Raw genomic sequence first — 23,665 nt, 5'->3', positions numbered from 1 at the left:
GTGTCAAGTATTCAGAAGAGTACCTGTCACTTAGGAAGCATTATGTGTTAACCATTATTAAAATCAAATTTTAAAATGCCTTTGTTTCCACTCTGCACCACTTCTAGATATTTCCCTTTCTTCCAAGTTTTTCTTCCTCTCAGCTGATCAACCTGAAAGTCACACCTACGCCAGTCTTTAATTTCCATTCACTTTTCCAACCACTCAAACTATGATTTCGAATGACCCGGGTGCTACTTGTTTCTCCTTAGTCCGTGAGTGAGTTGTATGCCTGCCATAGTTGACCACACGTGTCTTTCCACTCTCTCCTGGGTTCCACCTCTCCATACGGCTGCCCCTTCTCAGTCTCCCTCAGAGGCACCCCTTTTTCCTTTGCTCACACGTTGGTATTCCTGACGTCATCTCTCTCTCCACATTCTCCCTGGTGACTCCATTCACAGGCATGGCTTCAACTCTCACGCTGATGACACCCAGTGAGTGCCAGCCCTACTGACAGTTTCCCAAAGGTGTCATGTTCTTCCTCACACCCATGACTTCAAGCTTTCTGTCTCCTTCCTGGCATCTTTTTCTACCCCTGGCTCCGTCTCCCTTAATACAGTTGGTTCTCCAAGTTTTAATACAACCATCACCTTTTCTCTCATTCCCAAGCCACGGGCCCCTCCTCTGCACTCTCTTAGTGCTTTATGGATGCCCCTATCATAGTAGAACACTTGACGGCCAGTTTATTTAGTTTTATACAAATATATATACATATATGAAAGTGCAGTGAATATGTTTTGGGCTCCCTTCCATGACTACAAACACCATACACAAGTAGAGCAGGACAACTAGTATTTACATGGCTGAAAATCATACCACCAGCTCTTTTTAAAGGTTTCAACAGCTCAGTGTCTTGCTCTGGCTCCCATTTTGATGTGAGTCTAGGCACCTACCTGCAGAGTACATCCGAACACACCGATCATCAGCATAGCTACCGAAAGGTAGTCGGTAAACACATCCCACCATGGTTTCAGCACACGGAAGGCAGGCTGCTGTTCAGAGAACTGCCGGAATTCTGTCACCGGAATCATGTTTCTGAGAAAGGAAAGGCTGTGAATTAATTTCTCTTCATGTACAACACACCGCATTAACAGCATTTGACGTGCTGCTTCAACCCATGAGAAGCAGTGACCTGAATTAGTCCAGGAGTTGTCAAGGCACCTTGGTGTTTTATGAAGCCATTGAATAACGCCACTGGTAGAGGAAATAAGCCCCACACGGAAATGGCAAATACTTGACTATTATCCCATAAGTGGGTTGCCTTTGGCTCCGCATGACCAGAAAGACCATGGCCAGAGCAGACCATTATTTCCTGGACCTTCCCTTCCCCTAAACAAAACATGAAGATGCCAGAGAGAACAGAGCCCAGCCTTTGAAACGCTTCTGTTATTTATCTTCGCATCCTGGGTTGCTGCTTTAAACTATTTTAAATGTAATCTCAGCATTGGTTTGTGTTAATTATTTACTAGTCTCTATGTGTAAAGCATTTACTTGCCCCCTGGGAAGGCAGACTGCTTTGCCACCTGGCCCTGGTCTTGTAAGATGGAAGGACCTCATTGGTTGTGGTTGTGGTTGTGGTAGGGGGAGGGGATGGCTTGCAAAGGACTTCACTTTTTCTTGCTTCCCATTTTTTGTCCCCGTGCTTTGTAAAACATTCCTTTCTTTTCTTTTTTCTTTTTTCTTTTTTCTTTTCTTTTCTTTTCTTTTCCTGTTTATTTCTGACAGAGAGAGAGAGAGAGAGAGAGAGAGAGAGCGCGCGCATGAGTGGGGAGGGACAGAGAGAGGGAGAGAGAGAATCACAAGCAGGCTCTGCAATGTTAGCACAGAGCCCCATGTGGGGCTTGATCTCACGAACCCACAAGATCATGACCTGAGCCGAAATCAAGAGTCAGACATTCAACCAACTGAGCCACCCAGGCATCCTGTACCTGTGCTTTTGACTTGATTTCTTTTTCTCTATTTTCTGTATTCTGCATATTTCACCGTGAACCTCACATTTATCCTGATTTTCTGCTCTGAGAAATGAGTTGTCCTTGGAAACGCCTATCTCTATCTCAACGACAGAAGATAAATGAGTAGGATGCAACTGAGGCTCCAGGAAAAAGGAGAAAGAGACACATCCTTCTTAGACTGTGTTGTCCTTTCTCATGGCTCAGTCCCACTGCCTTTCCTATGGTCCGGGACTTGAAGTTCATCACCCTGCTACGTGAGAAGAAACGTTCTGTTCTTATGGCAATAAGGGCAGCCAGTGTGGGACAAAAAGAAAATTTCTCTCCCTTTTGCCACCTTTGGATCCAAGAATCTAGCTCTCTGCACCTGTCCTTATCACTCAGTCCTAATTACAGAGCAAGAGCAAGGCTGCGTTTTGCTGCTTATTCTCCCAAGCCTTGTTTATTTTGTGGATCTTCCCTTCCCTCATACTGAATTGAGGGCTGTACAATAAACAGCCCAAAGCCAAGCCATGCCTCCTCTTTGAGTTCACAGGTGGTTATCTTTGGAAATGATTTTAATTATCCATTCTGTCTTGTTGCTTTAGCTGACTTCCTAAAGCGGCAATCTGTCTTCCTTCTAGGCTTTTTCCTTAACACAGTGTTGAAAATTTCAACTGCCTGCTGCCGCTCTCATCTGTGACCTGCCTACTTGACATCCGTGCAGCATTTGATATGATTTTCTCATTTTATCAAAACACGACTTCCCTAACTTCATTCTGTTACTACCACTAGGCTGCAAGCTTCTTGAAGGAAGAACCTATATGCTATGCACGTGTGTTCTCAAAACACATGTTGCAGGTAAGCCATACAAGCTAAATTAAGAACTTTGCAGATTCCTAGTGTCCTTGACATTTCAGACTAGTTCATGATTTCCTAACACTTCATGACCTCTTTGCTTCCCAGTGAGTCATTACAACCTCACTGCCCCAAGTGTTTCCTACTCACGGTTGGGCCAGTGACAGTCACAGAGGCTCTAACTCATCTTAACTTCCGAGTTCTGCTTCCAAAGCAGGCTCTGCGATGTCAGCACAGCGCCCCATGTGGGGCTTGATCTCACAAACACACAAGATCATGACCTGAGCCAAAATCAAGAGTCAGATGTTCAACCGACTGAGCCACATTGTCTCATTCCATTTTGCATTCCCATCACTGACCACAGCACCTGGCAAACAGGAGCAGGGCCTGAACAACTGCTGTTGAGTAAGTGAATGACTGAATTCAGATGCTTGTTCATGGAGCTCTGCTCACCCAAAGGAGATTGGAGGTGACCCCAGCCAGCTGCAGTGACAGTGCTAACGAGGGCAGTATACCTGTGTGCTAGTCCACATTCTTTGACAGATTTGGTGGTTGTTTCCTTCATGGTGAGTTCCTGTACAGCTTTGGAGGAACTGGGCTTGTTTTTTGAAGTGAGGACCAATCTCAGGAATAAAATGCACCAATGTCAAGCAGTGGCTTTCAAATGTTTTGATCTCAGGTCACTTTCACCCTCTGAAATGTAGAAGGACCTCAAGGAGCATTTTTTTTTTAATTTATTTTTTATTTTTTTAATGTTTATTTATTTTTGAGACAGAGGGAGACAGAACATGAGTTGGGGAGGGGCATAGAGAGAGGGAGACACAGAATCTGAAACAGGCTCCGGGCTCTGAGCTGTCAGCACAGAGCCCGACGCGGGGCTCGAACCCACGAACCGTGAGATCATGGCCTGAGCTGACGTCGGACGCTCAACCGACTGAGCCACCCAGGCACCCCAGGGAGCATTTTTTTAATGTGGATCACACCACTTAATATTTACTGTATTAGAAATTTAAACCAAGAAAGTTTAAATATATATACTAAGTTAAAAATAAACCCATTACATGTTGATTATAACTAGTCTCCAAAACAGTAACAAAAAAAAAAAAAAAAGAGAGAGAGAGAGAGAGAGAGAGAGAGAAGCATGGCTTTCCACTTTTGCAAATCTCTTTAACATTTGGCTTAATGGAAGATAGCTAGATTATCGTATCTGCTTCTGCATTCTGTCTGTTGCAATGTTATTTTGATCGAAATTTATGAATCCAATAGATAGGCAGTTGGAAAATAGAGTATCTTAACAGCCTTTTCATATAATTGTGGATATTAACTTTTGATATCAAACTGACCTAGTTAGTTGCAATATGGAATCTGAAAACTATATCAACAAACTTTTCAAACTTCATGATATGTTGGTATTTGGTCATCTGGAAAATATTGGATTGCTGAGTTATGCAGATCTTCCAAATGTTGACAAATTATGTAAAAAAAAATCACATTCATTAATATCATTACTGCTTTCACAAGAAAAGTTTTAAGGAATGGGAATTTTTCCAAAATTCTAATCACCACCTGAAAGTTTGAAGTTTGTGGTAGCAAATGGTAACAGATGTTTTCCTTAAAGCATTACGCTCACTTCATTCATTTCGAGAAAATATCTTCCACAGGCTAAAGTCTGACTAATCAGTTGTTTTATTCAAGTAAAAGTGACATAATACGATAAAGGAGCTAACTCAACTTTCAACTCAAATGAGGACTTTTCCTTGAGACAACCGCTGTACTGTGGAATGTACCAGAAATGCTTTATGTATTCTTCTCCTTCATCGTACAGCACATTAATACAGTGTGTAGCCAAGGCTTATGAGTTAAATAATTTTAATGCATCAATGAGGAGACTAAATAAAACTGGCATTTAAGTTGTAAGTGTATGCTAATGAAGAATGTAATCACCACAGCACAGTCTGATACCTCTATCTTGGTTCGTGCTAAGGTGCATTACCCACCACTGCTTCGGCACCATAAGCGAAAAAGGCAAAAATAAAAAATAAAAAAATAAAAATAAATCTGAGCATGACAAAATACTTTTAACCTTGTGGACTCCCGGTTTAGGCCACCAGGGTTCCATCAACCACACTTTGAGAAGCACTGAGGTAGAGGCTCACTGTTCTTTCATCGACAGCTCTTGTTGAGAAAGCAAAGCATAGGCACTCAGCAAAGGCCATGTTCTCTGAGTCCTTGGCTACATTGCCTTCACAGGCATTAGTCTTTTTAATGTGGAAAATAAAGACAAACTAAGGAATCTAAGAAACTTAAATAGTATGTACTGCCTCCCCATACTGGCACAACCTAACTAAGATGGGTTTTTAGAGAAGCTGCTGGCCACGATGACACAGCCTTTTTGTTAGAGCTCTTAACACACTTCACCGCTTTTGGGTAAGTATATGTATGTGTCCATGTTTATGGCCATGCCATATATGCGTGTACACACATACTCCACATGAATGTACATACACAGATCTACCCTACACACACAGAGACTTTATTATTTTAACATATCACAGGGCTCATCCTTGTAATTATTTTTGATGCAACAAAAGGGTGGGGATAAAGAAGTTGATTAAACAACTCCAAAAACTAAAGAGAGAGCAGATGGACCTTGTGCTTGCTGATTGAAAACAAAAATTTATTTTGTATTCTTCTTTCAAAAATTTCAGCAGCTCTGAAGACCTGCATTATCAGTGGCTACCCTGGATTTCTCTTTCATTACTATTGTGGCTTCCAATGGATTTGTTACCATTTCAAGAGTTACTGTTTCAAGCTCAGGGAGTCACCACTGAATCAACTGCTTGGGTTTAAATATAGTCTTTTCCCCTAGAGATCAATCAGCATAATTTTATTTCTATTTAACTTTTTTCTATTTTGGAATTTTGTCCAACTTTGATTTCCAACTTATTATGTAAGAGCTTAGTTTACCTAATTAAAAAATGCCTTTGGAAATATGGCATTGCATTTCAATCATGAGATTCTGAAGTCCTAATTAAAATTATATAAATTTTACATTATGTTATAGAGCTGCCTCTGTGTCCTTTTGCAGAAATCCACGTGCATTTCCTTTATTAGAAATATTTATTTCTGAAAGTCATTTTAATGGCTTTATAAAATTTACTTCTCAGAACATCATATGATATAATCCTCTGGTAAAGAATATTGGTAAAGTTAGTTGCAAACCCAGGGTTTCTTTCTTTCATTTATTTGGCTCTTCCTGAACAATCTGTCTTTCTCCCTCTCAGGAGAGTTTTATTATTTTCTCCAGAATTAATTACACAGAACAAATTCTGCTCTATTAACCCTTGGCTCTAAGAATATGAAACCTACTCTATTTGATTCAAACCTGATTGCTAACACTGCTCTCCAATGCCTATCAGTTGGATACAGCCAACATTTGCTTTGTTCCACAGTTTTTTGGCAGTTGGAAAATGGCATTACCTTTAGACAGACATCGTTCAAGGGAACAAGAGCCAATTCCAAATTACAGTAATGTGGTGAGTGAACCATTACAAAAATAAATTTAAAAGTTCAATAATTCCTGGGGCGCCTGGGTGGCTCAGTCAGTTGAGTGTCTGACTTCAGCTCAGGTCATGATCTCATAGTTCATGAGTTCGAGCCCTGCATCGGGCTCTGTGCTGACAGCTCAGAGCCTGGAGCCTGCTTCAGATTCTGTGTTTCCTCTCTTTCCCTTCCCCACTCATGCTCTGTCTCTGTCTCTCAAAAATGAATAAATGTTAAAAAAAAAGTTAAAAAAATAAAAGTTCAATAATTCCTCAGCACATGCAATATGGATTCTACAGAGAAGAAATCCACATATATGCTTCATCTATGTTGCTAAACCTATCTAATGGCCAATGCTCAGCCCTCACCTATTTGCTCTACGAACATATAAGCAGCATGGGCATAATCTGACCATCCTTTACTTGACTTTCAAGACGCCATAGCTGTTAGGTTTTCCTCCTCCTTCCCTGGCTGTTCCTTCTTTAACCCTTTTGCTGTTTCTTCCTCTTCTCCTTCACCTCTGACTTTGGAGTGCTCAGGGCTTAGTCTTTGGACCTCTTCTCTTCCCAAAGTCATTCATCCTCTGGCGATCACATCTAGTCACAGTGCTTTAGTTTTTTTCAATTTTTTAAATGTTTATTTTTGAGAGAGAGAGACAGAGCATGAGTGGGGAAGGGGCAGAGAGAGAGCAGGAGACACAGAATCTGAGGCAGGCTCCAGGCTCTGAGCTGTCAGCACAGAGCCCAATGTGGGGCTCGAACCCACGAACTGTGAGATCATGACCTGAGCCAAAGTTGGACACTTAACTGATGGAGCCACACAAGGTGCCCCTAGTCACACTGCTTTAAACAGCATCCAAACTAAACACAAATTCAAAACTGAATTCGGACTCATGGACCCAACTGTCTACTTGACATCTCCATCTGGATATTCACCAGACACATTAAATGCGGTATGTCCCAAACCAACTCCAGGTCCCTTCCCTTATTCCTATTTCTCCCAACCCCACACAGCCCTATTTTTCTTGTAACTTTCCTATCTCTAGGAAATATGGCAACTCCATCTTTCCAGTTGCTTAGGCCAAAAACCTTGGAGTCATCCTTGATTCTTCTTTGTCTCTTATATCCTACATCCAATCTACCAAAACATATTGTGCTCCTTTATGGTCTGTCTCCTACCAGAATATAAGTTTCATGAGGGCAGGTACTTTCTTTTAAGTTCTACTCTATACATTGACGTATCTCAACTATTTAGAAAATAATGCTTGACATATAGTAGGCACTCAGTATTTGCTGAGTAAATAGTGGATACATGGTAATTTTAATGAAGAAAGGGAAGTACAATTGCCTTTAGCTTTAGAAATAATCACTGTAAAGGCAAAGGGTGTCTCTGGATAATGTTATGGGAAGAAGATCCCATGGTGCAAGGCCAGGACATCAGCTGGTGTCCTGAGGCTACTGTGGAAAAGGAGTGCAAGTGAGGAAGAGCACAGAAATACTTTGATTTATTTAGGGATTCTTCTCAGCTGTACCCAAAGGTTCCATAAATCAAAATAAAGTCCTCAAGATATGCTCAAAACATCAATCATAAAAATAAAACAAACTGCTTTTCTTCTAGCAGTGCAAAGATGGAAATAAAAAATGAGAAAATGCCAAATTTTCCAATTCCTAAAAATGATACCCTTCTCTCTTGGGAGAACGTGACTCTAGATTGTATTTTATTCTGTAGTTGTGGCACACATGACAAAATATCTCTAGAAAAGTTCACCAAACAAGATCATAATTACATGGTTCTATAGAAATATATCTAATTAAAAGGAAGTAAGAAATGAGTTATAAAATTTTAGAACCTGAATGGCACTTCAGAGGTCATCTCGTCCATAACTCTCATTTTAAGAGTGAAAAACCTGAGTTGACAGATTAGGTGACTCATGCCCAAGGAACACGGCCAAGGGTGAGCCATGACTTCTAACCAAACCTTACCCCATACAGCTCCTAGTTAAAACTACATCATGATGACTCAAATGCAAAACAATTAAAATATACTAGGAAACAAACAGTTTAAGTAGAAGTTCTCCTGTATTCAACTTCTCTTTTCATATCCCTATTTGATAGCAGGAAATTTCTAAAAACCTATTATTAATACATTTAAATGATTCTTGAACTCTACTGCCCTTACAGCCCCATAAAGCAAGAACTTTCCAGTCAGAAGGAATCGAAAGAGGCAAGTGAAACTTGGAACCCAGTGGATACTTCTGTATTATTAACTCCTTGCATATTTCCACAATGTCATACATTAAATTAATGGCCCAATCACATTATTTCAAAAATATTCAAATTGAGCTTGCCCTTTTTTCTAAGGGTGGTAGTGGTGGTGGGAAGCAAAAATTACTCCTACCTAGCAATTCTCATTCTTAAAGAGAAGATATCATATCTTCTCTTCCTCATTATACCTTTCACATATTAAAGAAAAATCCCTTTAATCATTGTACTTCAGGCCATACATCTCAAGGACTTTGCTTCACATGATAGTTTCCACAGTTACCTATACTGTAGCCAGAAGCTTTTGAATCCACTAAAAATTTAGTATATATGATGATCAACAGCGGATTTTTTTTCTCTCACAAGCACAGATTACCTTCATTTACTTATGCACTTGCTGTAGAATAATGAAACCGTAAAATATGTCAGGTCCTGTGCTAGGGGAATGCAAGTGAACAAAACAGAGGACAAGGTACCTGCCTTCACCCACATGGACTCTCATGGGAGAATGTGTATTAAAGAAATTCCTATAAAAGCATGAATTGTAATTGATCTGCTTTGTAAATGTGACTGATTAGTGTTCCCTGTGCCAGTGGTGCATTTAAAGAGGTTATTTCTATCTCACTGAAGCTGGAGTATATATCTTGTTTATCTCTGTGTCTTCTAGAAAACAACACAATGCCTTAGAGTGGACCCTCCATTCCTATTTGGTAAATCAAACCAGGCCCCCATATACAAGCATACTCAAAGATACACACACCCATTCAAGCATTTTGTAGTAAAGACCAAATTCTTTCTTCTATTATTATCCTGTTATAAAGTTTGACACTGCAATAAATGACTATTACCATTAACTATTCACATTATAAATAGTGATTATTCAAAGAACATGCACTATGAAGAGAGTGAGAAGAAGAAAAGAGTCAGGAATAATTTATAATTTCAAAGTTAAGGATCATTGCAATTTTAATGCACAATGTTCTGTCACTGGTGCTAAAGAGGATGTGTCGATCGATAATGATTTCTTAGGTTTAGCTTGTATCCAATGGCCAACTATTGTGACTCCCTTATCAGAACATTGCTCTATTAAGAAACAAGAGACAGAAAACAGATCCAAACATAATAGTCTTGTTTATGATATAATGGTTTGGAATAGTGCCCTTCTAAATCTTAGTGAGATCTCAAAAGAAGGCTTTGCTTTCTTTGGGATTTTCTGTCCAAGAATTTCAGCTTCATCTCTATGACACTAATAATAATTTAAGGTTTATTCTGTGCATTTCAAGTAAATTTGGATTCAGAAACATTTTCTAAAATGAGACTAACTTGTGATCTAACAGTCTCAAAAAGCGATCATAAAGGATATCAAGGCCTTCCTCATCTCTGTCATTCAGAATTTACTAAAAGTCTCTCCAAGAAACATGGCTCCAGCTCCCTGCATCCCACTGGCATTCTTGGTCACCTCTGTTTCATGTCGTTTCTCTCTCCCTTAAACCAGAAACAGTCTTGCAGGAGGCACACTGTACATGTCAGCCTCCACCCCTTCCCTGACAGGATTCTAAACCCTTGAGAAGACTGTGTGTTTCCCCTCCAACTCTTGATATCATTTATATGTGATTGAGAAAAGATTTCAGTTCATCTTATCAGTCCTGACATCCAAAAACTAAGTCTAGGATTCAACTGAGCAAATCCATAATGACTGTTTTGAAGACTATCTTCTTCCTTCAATGGACAAAAAGAAATTTATCTCCAGTCCAGTTTTACCCCCTGAACCAAGAAAGCGCAATAGTTCTAAGCAGCAGAAGCACCACGAACACATGGTGCAGGTCAGAGAGTCCAGACAAAATGCATGTAGGATCAGTGGTAGGTCTACCTGGAAGGCAACTTTCTTTCTAACAAAAGGAAAGCAAGGAGAGGATGGTGGAGAAGACAGGATGGCTCCTGCCCTTCAGAACATTAAAACTGAAGGTTCCTACTTAGTTTTCACTTTTTGGAGTTTAAAGTAGTCTGAAAAGGCAGAGGCCATCTTCCATTTCATATTGTTAGCTCCAGGCCCCAAAATGCTCCATAGTTTTGAGTTAAATTCTTAGGGATCCTATGGGGGAAAGTTGCCTTGTCTGTTCCAATAGGCAGTTTGGCTGTTTTACAAATACTTTTCATAAACATAGATTGATACTTTTATTTTTTTATTTTATTTTTTCAATATATGAAATTTATTGTTAAATTGGTTTCCATACAACACCCAGTGCTCATCCCAAAAGGTGCCCTCCTCAATACCCATCACCCACCCTCCCCTCCCTCCCACCCCCCATCAACCCTTAGTCTGTTCTCAGTTTTTAAGAGTCTCTTATGCTTTGGCTCTCTCCCACTCTAACCTCTTTTCTTTTTTTTCTTCCCCTCCCCCACGGGTTTCTGTTAAGTTTCTCAGGATCCACATAAGAGGAAAACATATGGTATCTGTATTTCTCTGTATGGCTTATTTCACTTAGCATAACACTCCAGTTCCGTCCACGTTGCTACAGAGGGCCATATTTCATTCTTTCTCATTGCCACGTAGTATTCCATTGTGTATATAAACCACAATTTCTTTATCCATTCATCAGTTGATGGACATTTAGGCTCTTTCCATAATTTGGCTATTGTTGAAAGTGCTGCTATAAACATTGGGGTACAAGTGCCCCTATGCATCAGTACTCCTGTATCCCTTGGGTAAATTTCTAGCAGTGCTATTGCTGGGTCATAGGGTAGGTCTATTTTTAATTTTTTGAGGAACCTCCACACTGTTTTGCAGAGTGGCTGCACCAGTTTGCATTCCCACCAACAGTGCAAGAGGGTTCCCGTTTCTCCACATCCTCTCCAGCATCTATAGTCTCCTGATTTGTTCATATTGGCCACTCTGACTGGTGTGAGGTGATATCTGAGTGTGGTTTTGATTTGTATTTCCCTGATGAGGAGTGACGTTGAGCATCTTTTCATGTGCCTGTTGGCCATCCGGATGTCTTCTTTAGAGAGATTGATACTTTTAAAAACAGTCAGCAAAAGTGCAACAGGCAGCTGAAAAACTTATTATGAAAACTTTCCCACTAAGCTTGCTTGCTTTTTCCTCTTTTCTTTTCTTTTGTTTTCTTTTCTTTCCTTCCTCCTTTCCTTCCTTCCTCTCTTTCTTTTCTTTTTTCTTTCTCTTTTCTTTCTTCTTTCTTTCTTTCTTCTCTTTCTTTCTTCTTTCCTCCCTCCCTCCCTCCCTCCTTTCTTTCTTCCTTCCTTCCTTCCTTTCTCTTTTCCTTCCTCCCTCCCTCCCTCTCACCCTCTTTCTTTCTTCCTTCCTTCCTTCCTTCTTCCTTCCTTCTTTCTTTCTTTTTCTCTTTCTTCTTTCTTTCTTTCTTCCTTCTTTCTCTTTCTTCCTTCCTTCTTTCCCTCCTTCCTTCCTTCCTTATTTCTTTCCTTCTTTCTTTCATCTCTAGTCACTCTCTGTTTCTTCTTCATTCCCTGTCACTTCCCGCCTTACCTGTTTTTCTTTTCTTTTCGTTTGTTTCTTTTCTTTTCTTTCTTTTCTTTCTTGGTAAGATTTAAAAGTTCCAGCTATGTTAAATCTAACAACTAGGAAACAAAGTAACACTGCTCAGGAAACAAAAGATTGGGACTTAAAGTGAGAGACTGAAAGACTAATAGATTTGTAGTATGAATATTTTTATGGCCTTTTTTATTAAGCTCATCTTTGCCAGAATCTACCTTTTAAAATCTCTTTTTAAAAAATGTTTATTTATTTAGAGAGACAGCATAAGGGAGCAGCAGAAAGGGAGGGAGGGAAAGAGAGAGAATCCCAAGCAGACTCCATGCTGATGTGGGGCTCAAACTCATGAACCATGAGATCATGACCTGAGCTGAAATCAAGAGTTGGACACTTAACTGAATGAGCCACCAACGCACCCCTAAAATTTCTCTTTTAAGAGAAGATTTTACAACAGTAAAAAAAAACATTAACTGTTAATCCTCTTAGGGGCTTTTCAAAAAGGTTGTTTTGAAAAAGTCAGCTCTTGGTTTGTCTTTCCTGTTGGATGTGCTCAGTAAAATCCACGATGGAATGAAATCCAGGCCCTCCAGCCCCCAGGAAGAAACAATTCTACATAAAGAAATTAACAACCACCATACTTTTGTCAGAATATTAAAATGGATGTGAATACACCTAAAATTTGAATATTAGGTTTTTGTTCATCCAACCAATAAATATTTAATGCAAGGCTTTTTGCCTATAGGAAAAATATTTGTTGGGTTTGGCTCTAAATTTAACATATTGATTTAATGGCCTATCTTTTCCAAGTTAGACATTACAGGACTTCCCTCTTTCAACTCTTATTTTCTCATAGCAAAGCTAAGTAAAATCTAACATGATGATATTCAATACTAGAGGCTCACATTTTAGAAACTGAAGGAGGGAATAAAAGTTTCTTTATATGAAGGCTCTAGGAGAACATGGTCAAAGGCTACTTGCCTCTCGGACCTAGAATGTGCCAAAAATTTAAATGAAAGAAATGCTTGGAAAATATGAATCAACTTGTTAAAGTACATCTGTTTCTGAAGATTAGAGTCTTTAGTTAAAAAATGAAAACAAAAAACTCCCCCCCCCCCACACTACCAGAAAGAAATAGTGAAATAAGGTGGTATACATTGCATGATTGCAAAGGTCAAGTGATCTGTGTGGCTCTCGAAACGTCACTATGAAGGAGATTCAAGCAATAGCAGGGCCTTGTGGTATTAATCCTAAAGCTGGAATGTTCTTCCAACCCCCCTTGCTTTGCAGATTCCTATGCATCCTGCAGACCTCGGCTCTAGCACCACGAGCCAACCCTGATCTCCCTGACTGGGTCAAATCCAGCCCACAGGCTCTTGGAGCACCCTGGACTCCTGTCACAGACTCCATTTTCCACTCATTTGCATGGTTCTTGGATTAATGTTGGTCTCTATTGTTTTCCCATCACCTAACAGTCTTCGGCATGTCATAGGTGCTCAGTATAGAGACATCAAATAAATGAATAATTAAAAAGAAAGTTATAATACCAGTCTAAGTGTGAGACCTAGACTTACTCATTTGAATACTTTGTCAGCAAAAAGAAAATGGTGGTGTGGGGGCAGGGGGTGGGAGGAATAGAACCCATTAGCCAACTTGGAATAAGACCCAAAGCAGTGCCCTCTTTGTAGACAAACTATAGTATTTTGAAAATCGTTTGCTTGCAGTTGCTAATTTTAGAAAGAAAGATGGCTTGGGGCCAAGGAAGTCTTCCTGAGAAAACTATCTCAAAGACATTGAGAGCCCTGCCAAATGCGTTTTCAAAAATGGCAGAAAGACCTAGAAAACAAGACCCTGAAGCCCCACAATCTGTCAACTTGCAGGGTGCCATTTAGTTACCTAAAGTTGCATTGCAGTTTCATCAGCAGGATGAAAAGGTGGACTAGGGATGCTTGGAAGGAATAAAACTAGTTCAGTGGTTGTTGAATTGGGAGGTTTTATGTAGTGATCACCAACATTAAAAAAATGAGAAGCTGTGTAGAAAGGTCACAGAAATTTACCTAAAACCTTAGATTTAGTTGGAAAGAGCAAGGAAGAAACAAGAAAAAACTTACATTTAAAAGTCAAACATTTCAAAGCTGACAGACCGTCAGAAGTTCTGAAGTAGGGGCGCCCGGGTGGGTCAGTTGGTTGAGTGTCCAACTTTGGCTCAGGTTGTGGTCTCACAGTCCATGAGTTTGAGCCCTGCGTTGGGCTGTGTGCTGACAGCTCAGAGCCTGGAGCCTGCTTCAGATTCTGTGTTTCCCTCTCTCTCTCTCTGCCCCTACCCTGCTTGCTTGCTGTCTCTCTCTAAAAAAAAGTTCTGAAGTAAAGCGGGACTTAGAAATGGGTGGATGATCTTTTAGGTGGCTCAGGTCCAGGGGAAAATCAAGGTTTATGGAACAACAACTGTGGGGATTTGTTTGTTTTTGTTCCTTCTGTAATGTTTGATCCTATTTTCAGATGACCCCTGTTAAAAACTTAACAGACTAATGTTTTAGGAACCTAATAAATGGCTACATAGACATAAATTTAAATTGTTTGGGTAAAAACAAAATAAATATCCATTTCAACAAAGAAACAGAAATTGGTGGAAAGATAGGTTGGTTCATTTCTATGCCAGTCCTTAGATACAAACAGAGTCTGTGTTGGGATACTTGTGGTCAAAGAGGTAGAATTTGGGGAAGTGAGGTGGAAAAAGCCATACCATTGTGATTCGCCCTTGGTCTTTCCCCTCTAGAAACTGAGAGAGGGATAAATTATCATTGGAGATACCCACTTCAGAAGCACAGTTTCTCAAGGCTGGATGTAGTGTCTTTGAAAGCTTTAAATCCCTAGCACCTATCACAGTGCCTGGCAGCTTTATTCATTCTTTCTGCGAGTCCTAGAGTAGTTTTAAACTGCGAAGTACTGGGGCGCCTGGGTGGCTCGGTCAGTTAAGCATCCAACTTCGGCTCGGGTCATGATCTCATGGCTTGAGCCTCACGTCAGGCTCTGTGCTGACAGCTCACAGGCTAGAGTCTGCTTTGGATTCTGTGTTTCCTTCTCTCTGCTTCTCCCCCAGCTCATGCTCTCTCTCTCCCTCTCAAAAATAAGTAAACTGCAAGGTATTGAGCTCACTGATGTGGACATACCAGTGAGTAAGCCAGATATAACCCCTGTCCTTATGAATCTTACATTATGGTGGAGAGACAGACAGAAGTAATGACATACAACTGCTTCATCGCAGTTGTGATAGTCTGATGAAGTGGACGTTTAGGACACTGATATTTACTGCGGTACCTGAGCCACTGGGGGCTTGGGAAGTGGTGCCTGCACAGAAAGATGAAGTACAGGTAGGGACAGTCATCTAGGTAAAGTTGGAGGCCAGGGCCAGAACATTTCAGGCACAACGTAAGGTCTATAATATGACGGCTCTTTGTTCCCACTTTAAGGTGTATCATTTTGCCTTCCATCACTCACCAGAAATGATTTGTTTCTGTTTATTTTGAATCAGGTTAAAGCTGATATTTTCCGTGTCTGAAGACACAGGGTAAGGGTAGCCTGAGCTGGGCCAGATTCTGAGACCAAGTGGGCAACTGAAATGCCAAAAGGCACCAAGACTCACCAAGTCTTTTTCTAAAGTGTACATAAAAATTCACCCAAAGCAACCTTTTTGTAGAGGAAGGTAGACCTTCTCAGCTTCACCTTGTACCTTGCTACTGAACTGCCTTCTAAACACATGAACCAACCCACCACTGGATCTCTTGAATCATCCCCCACACAATGCCTTCACTCTCTTGTTAACTGTCTAACGATGCCCCAAAGTTCTGGCTGGGTAGGCTATGTTCGGTATCGAATTCACCAAATTCTCACCACAAATAGCAAACATTCTTCTAGAATCTCAGTAGGCCAGTCATGACCAGTGAGGGGGCTGCTGAGTAACTTCCTGGAACTGAGCACAGGTGGCAAGCATGAAAGCCTAGGGCTGCTCTTGTCTCCTGCACCTGTCCAAACACGTGCCAGCCTGCAGTGTAGTCACCTCACTCAAAATCCATCTAAGCTAAGCGCGCACTCTACCACTGAGCTACACCCCCCTCTTCAAAATCCATCTAGAATTCCCCCTCAGGAGCCGACTTCCAAGTTACACACAAGAAATTCAGTCTTTGGTCAGAGGATAGTCTCCTATCTATGGTCTACTTATTTCCTCCTTTTCTTCTTTCCCTTGAATAGGAAATCCTCCTCCTTTCCTTTTCTTTCTTCCCCCTCCCCTTGATCTCTCTTCCTTCCCTCCCTCTTTCAACATTTGCTATCCAACTATTTTGTGTCAAGAACTAGGGATAAAAGACAAAAAGAAGCTATAGTCATATGTGTGGGCAACAGATCTGTTAAACAAGGAGATTCAAAATATGGTATCTTTCCTCTTTGCTCCTCAGCTTTTTGTATGATTTCAAACCCAAAGGGCTTGTGAGCCAGACCAGCACTGGGAATGATGCATGCCAACTAGCCATTTAACTCGGGCATGTACTTTGCCAAGAGGCTTTCCAGATGACAGATATAAAACCAAACAGGAGATTGCCCTGGGATGAGGTAAAAATGAAAACAGAAATAAACAGGTGCCTTAACTTTCACAATCTGAAGTTAGAAACAGAATAGATTGGGACAGATTTTTTTTGATGAATCCCTTGCTATACCAACTCTTACAACTTGCTACTCAAAACCTAAGACCCAAATAAATTTGGATAAGAGATACTATTTGTTCAATATTTTCATCCACCATGTCTTTTTAAAATTGAGATATAATTGACATATAACATTGTATTAGCTTTAGGTGTATAACATGATTTGATATATGTGTCTATATTGTGAAATGATTGTCCAAGTAAGTTTAGTTAATATGCACTGACCACATGGAGTTACACTTTTTTTCTTGTGGTGAGGACTTTTAAGATCTATTCTTTTAGCAAGTTTAAAATATACAATACAGTATTGTTAACTATAGTTGCCATGCTGTACATTACATCCCCAGGATTTAATTATTTTACAACTGGAAGTTTGACTCCCTTCACACATTTTGCCCACCCCTGCCTCTGATAACCACCCATCTCTTCTCTGTATCTACAAGTTTTGTTTTGTTTTAGATTCCACATTTAAGTGAGATCACACAGTATTTGTGTTGCTCTGTCTCACTTAGTTCACTAGCATAATGCCCCAAGGTCCATGCACGTTGTTGCAAATAGCAGGATTTCCTTCTTTTTATGGCAAAATAATATTCCATTGTATGCATATATGCACCACATTTGCTTTATCCACTGATCCAGCCACAGACATTTAGGTTGTTTCAATGTTTTGGCTATTGTAACAATGCTGCAATGTACGTGGGGGTGTAGGTATCTTTTCGAGTTAGTATTTTTGTTTCCTTCAGATAAATACCCAGAAGTGGAATTGCTGGATCATATGGTAGTTCTATTTTTAATTTTTTCACGAACCTCATAGTTTTCCACAGTGCCTATATCAATTTACGTTCCTATCAATAGTGCACAAAGGTTCCCCTTTCTCTATATTCTCTCTACCACTTGTTATTTCTTGTTTTAATAATAACTGTTATAACAAGTGTTTTGGTAATAATTATTATAACAAGTGATAGATAACAAGAGGTGATATCTCATTGTGGTTTTGGTTTGCATTTCTCTGATGATTAGTGATGCTGAGCATCTTTTCATGTACTTGTTGGCCATTTGTACCTTTTCTTTGGAAAAAAGAACTATTCAGACCATCTGCCCATTTTAATAGAACTGCTTTATTTTCCTATTGAATTATATGAGTTCTTTACGTATTTTGGATATTAACCCCTTATCAGATATATGATTTACAAATATTTTCTTCTATTCCATAGGTTGTCTTTTAATTTTGTTGATGGTTTCCTTTCTTATGTAGAAGTTTTTAGTATGAGGTAGTCTCCACTTGTTTATGCTTTTGGTGTCAAATTCAAAAAACCCTTGCCAAGACTGATGTCAAGGAGCTTATCTCCCTTCTTCTAGGAGTGTATGGTTTTAGGTCTTACATTCAAGCCTTTAACTCATTGTGAGTTTATTTTTGTGTGTGGTATAAGACGGTGGTCCAGTTTCATTCTTTTGTATGTCACTGTCCAGTTTTCCCAACACTATTTATTGAAGAAACTGTCTTTTCCCATTGTACATTCATCCATTATTGCTTAAACTGGCTTTTTTTCCCCCTCTGGTGAGAAGGTCCATAGCTCCTTTCTAATCCTCAGTGGGATTTGTAATTCCCCCAAATACTTAACTACTATACCAACAGGACCTCATCTATCATGGCTACAAAAAAGCAGAAAACATCTGTGTAAAGAAAGTAGCTGCGGGAATTAAACTAGAAAAAAAGTAAGAACATGAATGAGTCAGCATGAGGGTATAACAGCTTTAAAGGCATCAACTTCAAAGAGAAAATGAAATTATTTGGGTTGCCCTAGTAACACCAAGATAAAACGTGGAAGTGAAAATGCAAGATTTAACATTAAGAAAACCTCCTTCAGCACTGAGGTCTCTCACTCATGGAATGAGCTTTACCATGGCAACAGGCAAAAAACATGTAAACAGATTAAAGAAAGAGAATATCCAAGGGAGTAGAACCATAGTAATCAGGACTAAGCTAATCTAATAAACATTCTGTACCTTTCTTTTCTTTAACTCCCAGAATTAACTCTCAAAGGGTCTACAGGGATCAAATGAGACTTTCTTCAGTGACATGTGATCTTAAATGACTTTAGAAGTTCAGCTATATGTATGATCTCCAACCCACTTACTTTTCTGCAAACGACATGGAACTTCCACACATTCTGGAGCTCTGGTTTTATTATAGGAAAAGACAAACATAAAATAGGTTACATTCTGCATGCCCAACCTCTACTTTTTTGGAGGTGATCCGTCCCTGGTGATTAAGGCAAGAACAGATAGTCGTATTAATGTAGTACTAGAGTTTTAAAGTATTCCTTTAGAATTACAGTGATTAGGGGCACAGCACTCAAGTCCAAGTGCCTGAGTGTGAATCTTGGTTCGGCCACTTGAGATCAGGATAACAACAGTCAGGGTGCTTAATCTTTGTTTTTTCTTTAAAAAAAAAAAAATTTTTTTTTAACCTTTATTCATTTTTGAGAGACAGAGTGTGAGTGAGGGAGGGGGCAGAGAGTGGGAGACACAGAATCCAAAGCAGGCTCCAGGCTCCGAGCTGTCAGCACAGAGCCTGATGCGGGGCTTGAACTCACGGATCAAGAGATCCTGACCTGAGCTGAAGTTGAACGCTTAACTGACTGAGCCACCCACGTGCCCGTTTCTTCTTTAAAATGGAGAATAGGATAGTATCTTCCTTCATAGGATGGCGGGGAGGAGTATGTAAGAGGTAATTGTAGCAAACAGTAACTGCAGAGCTATAGCACTGCTACTAATTCGAGCAATAAAGCAAACAACCAAATTGGTAAGTGTGCTCGGGAGTTTTACTACTCAAAATAAGAACTTCTTGGTGTTTGGCGCCTTGGTTCTAACTCGAGGTATCACACTAAAAAATAATTCTTTATAAAAACAGAAGAAACAGAACTTTGAATCATTTTAATGGGAAAGTAAAAGTACAATAACATTGAACACTTAATATTATTGTGTCTATTAACCACCAGGCATTAAATGTGCTATCTGTGGACCTTCCACATTATACCCATGAGGTAGTATTATCTTTGCTCTACAGATGAGGAAGTGTGCAGAGATCAAATAATTTCTCAAAAGTTACACAGGCTGTGAATGGCATAGCAAAACTTCCCATTCAGTCAAATTTCAGTGCCCAAGCTCATTTCACTTTATGAGAGAAATTATTTCAGTCTCTAACAACTTCCTTTATGGGAAATTCGTCTTGTCATCCACTGGCAACAACACCTATTTGAGGCATTAGGTGTCTGAGGACTGAATTCAGGACAATCGTATTTGTGATGTGCACACTCTGGCCTAAAATCTGGCACTGAGAGAGAAATCCACTCTGAAGTCAGATCTCCTTAGACGTTAGAAAGGACTCAGCTTCTCTCCAAAAAGGTGTAACTGGTAAGAGACTTACCAGTCTATCATAAACAGCTAGGAAAGACATAATTTTACCAGAGCCACAGAAAGCTTTTAATGTTCTACTTTTGGTTATACCTACTTTTCACTTGACACTAACCCCTTGGTTTGAAAATGCAGTCCTCAACTTTATACTGTTCCAAACTCTTTCAGGAGGAATCTCCATGTTATTTCCAGGAACTCAGCAGCAAAATAGCAAGAACCTTCTGTACTGAAAACTTGAATACTGGGAAATGTATACCAAATGAAAATAGAAGGACAGCGACTACTTACTTCCTTTTCATTGTTCTTTTTCAATTAATTTGGTCAACACACTTAACTACTCTTAGATATTAACCACCACTTGCCCCTATAAAATTATCAGGATTTCCCTTCCCTGATGTTCCAGCAACGTGTATTTGCTCTACTGCAGTAAGCCCACAAAGAGAATTGGCTTTTCTTTTTTCTTTTCAAAAAAATTTTTTAATTTTTTTTTTAATTTTTTTTTTTTAACGTTTTATTTATTTTTGAGACAGAGAGAGACAGAGCATGAACGGGGGAGGGGCAGAGAGAGAGGGAGACACAGAATCGGAAACAGGCTCCAGGCTCTGAGCCATCAGCCCAGAGCCCGATGCGGGGCTCGAACTCACGGACCGCGAGATCGTGACCTGGCTGAAGTCGGACGCTTAACCGACTGCGCCACCCAGGCGCCCCCAAAAAAATTTTTTAACGTTTAGTCATTTTTGAGAGACAGAGAGAGACAGAGCATGAGTGGGGGAGGGGCAGAGAGACAGACACACAGGATCTGAAGCAGATTCCAGGCTCTGGGCTGTCAGCTCAGAGCCCGACACAGGGCTCAAATCCACAAACTACGAGATCAACTACGAGCTGAAGTCAGATGCTTAACCGACTGAGCCACTCAGGTGCCCCTCTTTTTTGTTTTTTAATTTTTTAAGTTTATTTATTTATTTTGAGAGACAGAGGCCCTGAGAGAGAGGGAGGGAGAGAGAGAATCCCAAGCAGGCCCTGCACTGTCAGCATGCAGCCTGATGCAGAGCGTGAACTCATGAACTGAGAGACCATGACCTGAGCCAAAAATCGCGAGTCGGATGCTTAACGGACTAACTCACCCAGGTGCCCTGAGAATTGGTTTTTCTAAAACAAAATGGTTCAAATATTCAGTCTTTTAAAAATTATGACTCTGGATTTCTGGCTTCCCCATTCAGGTCCACAAAGTTTCCAGAGGCAGGGGACAGAAACTACCTCAGATGAACTTTACGTGAACATTGTCGTGGGTACCTAAAGTCCAGCTAATGTTCGATGTTGAGACACATGCATACATAGTGGACCACTCTGAAGTTCCAGCTCTCCTAGGGTCTCATCTGGCTTACGATGCGCTTTCATATCAACCTGCCTTCCAGGGCTCACATTCCCTTAGCTTCAATTTTCTCCATAACACCAAATACTGTCCTGTGGACACTTCTATTACTGCTCTGCTTTCTACTTTATCCCAATTCCTTTGTCCCAACTTTCCAAGTCTCCTCGTTTTCTAGTTTTCTCCAGTATAAGTAATCCTGATCATCTGATTGGTCGGATATGGGGTTTCAGTGAGAGGGAGATGACACCAAGGTTTTTGACTTGAGAAAGAATGGAACTGCTATTTGCTAGGGGAGAGGGAAGCCACCGCGAGAGCCGGTCTGGGGAGGGGGCGATGAGCTTGGTTAGAGATGTGTTAAATCTGAGCCCACTATCAGACATCCAATGGGGCTCCATTAACAGCTGGATACATGAGGCTCAAGTTAGGAAGATCTGGGCTGGTGATACAAATGTGGTAGTTATCACATGACAGGAAGTGGGTAAAGCCACAGGGCAGGATGAAGTCACTTAGGAAGTGCATGGAGAGAAGAAAACTACCTAAGGACTTCCGGTAGCAAGGAGCATTTTCCCACCAGATGTGGGACTGAGTCACTCACTTCCTTAGGCTTCTGTGCAAATGTCCTATTATCAGATGCCTTCTCTGGTCACCCTATTTAAAATACTAATCCTAACTGGATACTGCCAGTAGCACAGCAGCCCAGCACTCCCTTTTTCATTCTAAGTTACTTTTCTCAACAGCATTATCTTTGTCAGATGCACTACACCGTATTCACTTGTTTCCTTGTGTTATTGTCTGTCTCCCCATTTATAAGCTCAGTTCCATAATAAACAGGAGCTTTGTCTTGTTCATTCCTGTCTCCCAGGGTGCAAAACAGTGCCTGGAACATAAAAAGTACTCAATAAATAAAGACGAGTGTATGCTTATTCTGAAATTCTTCCAGTTGTTAAAAATGGGCAACAGAAATAGTTCTGTGAATACCAGAATTTAGAGTTAAGTGTACTTCATTTTGGGGAAGAGAACCACCAGATTTCTTTTGCAGCACTCTGCATTTTCTCATGCTATCTGCTATCTGCTTAGGGGCACAGGGGAAGCATAGAAGGCATCAAAGGCCCACTGAGAGATTGATTAGTAGGCTAAAGAGCAAAATCTTCTTTTTCTGCTTTGTTGAGGGAGTTGGGAGAAGACAGGAGTCGAAAAAGAGGTGTTCTTGGCCTGATTTATTTTGAACCTTGGGTTCCTTTATAAAAATATTAGTATTATGTTTGGGGCGCCTGGGTGGCTCAGTCGGTTGAGCATCTGACTTCAGCTCAGGTCATGATCTCACAGTCTGTGAGTTTGAGCCCCACATCGGGCTCTGTGCTGACAGCTTGGAGCCTGGAGCCTGCTTCAGATTCTGTGTCTCCCTCTGTCTCTGCCCCTCCCCTGCTCATGCTCTCTCTCTGTCTCAAAAATAAATAAAAACATTTTAAAAAATTAAAAAAAAATAAAAATATTAGTATTATGTTCTTTCCTCTACTCCTATTGCCTGCCTAAGCTACCTTCCAGGGACTCAGGTAAAGGCCACAAAGAAGGGAAGAAAAGCACCAGCTGTACAATAGTGATCATTGATAATTTGGGTCAAAATACTCAGTCGCAAATGACAGCAATGCACAAGCACAGGAAAATGTGGGAAGTTATGGTAGATCAGAAGTAGAAAAATTCAGCAATGCTGGTGTCCTTTAAAAAACCAACAGGATACTGAATTTGGTGTATTCAGGAGCCAGAAAGTTAAACTTTTTAAATATTATAAAAAAAATTTTTTTAATGCGTATTCATTTTTGAGAGACAGAGAGAATAGAACATGAGCAGGGGAGGGGCAGAGAGAGAGGGAGACAGAATTCGAAGCAGGCCCCAGGCTCTGCACTGTCAGTACAGAGCTCAATACAGGGCTCTAACTCGCTGACTGTGAGATCATGATCTGAGCCAAAGTCAGACACTAAACCAACTGAGCCACCCAGGTGCCCTGAAAGTTAAATTAAAAAAAAAAAAAAAAAATTATTATTTAT

General features: G+C 40.3%; 1 protein-coding gene across 1 annotated transcript in view; it reads right to left on the bottom strand.

Moving 5' to 3' along the window:
• The window catches only part of LRRC8C (leucine rich repeat containing 8 VRAC subunit C), an 82,546-nt gene that overhangs the window by 35,251 nt on the left and 23,630 nt on the right, over positions 1–23,665 (bottom strand). Inside the window, 1 exon segment of the mRNA XM_030324035.1 lies at positions 933–1,074. Within this exon segment, the coding sequence (XP_030179895.1) occupies positions 933–1,070 (138 nt within the window). The 5' untranslated portion in view covers positions 1,071–1,074.

Source organism: Lynx canadensis, chromosome C1, assembly GCF_007474595.2.
Source record: "Lynx canadensis isolate LIC74 chromosome C1, mLynCan4.pri.v2, whole genome shotgun sequence".
Taxonomy (NCBI): Eukaryota; Metazoa; Chordata; class Mammalia; order Carnivora; family Felidae; genus Lynx; species Lynx canadensis.
The sequence above is the reverse complement of the archived record's forward strand: the minus strand, read 5'-3'. Positions and strand labels throughout refer to the sequence as shown.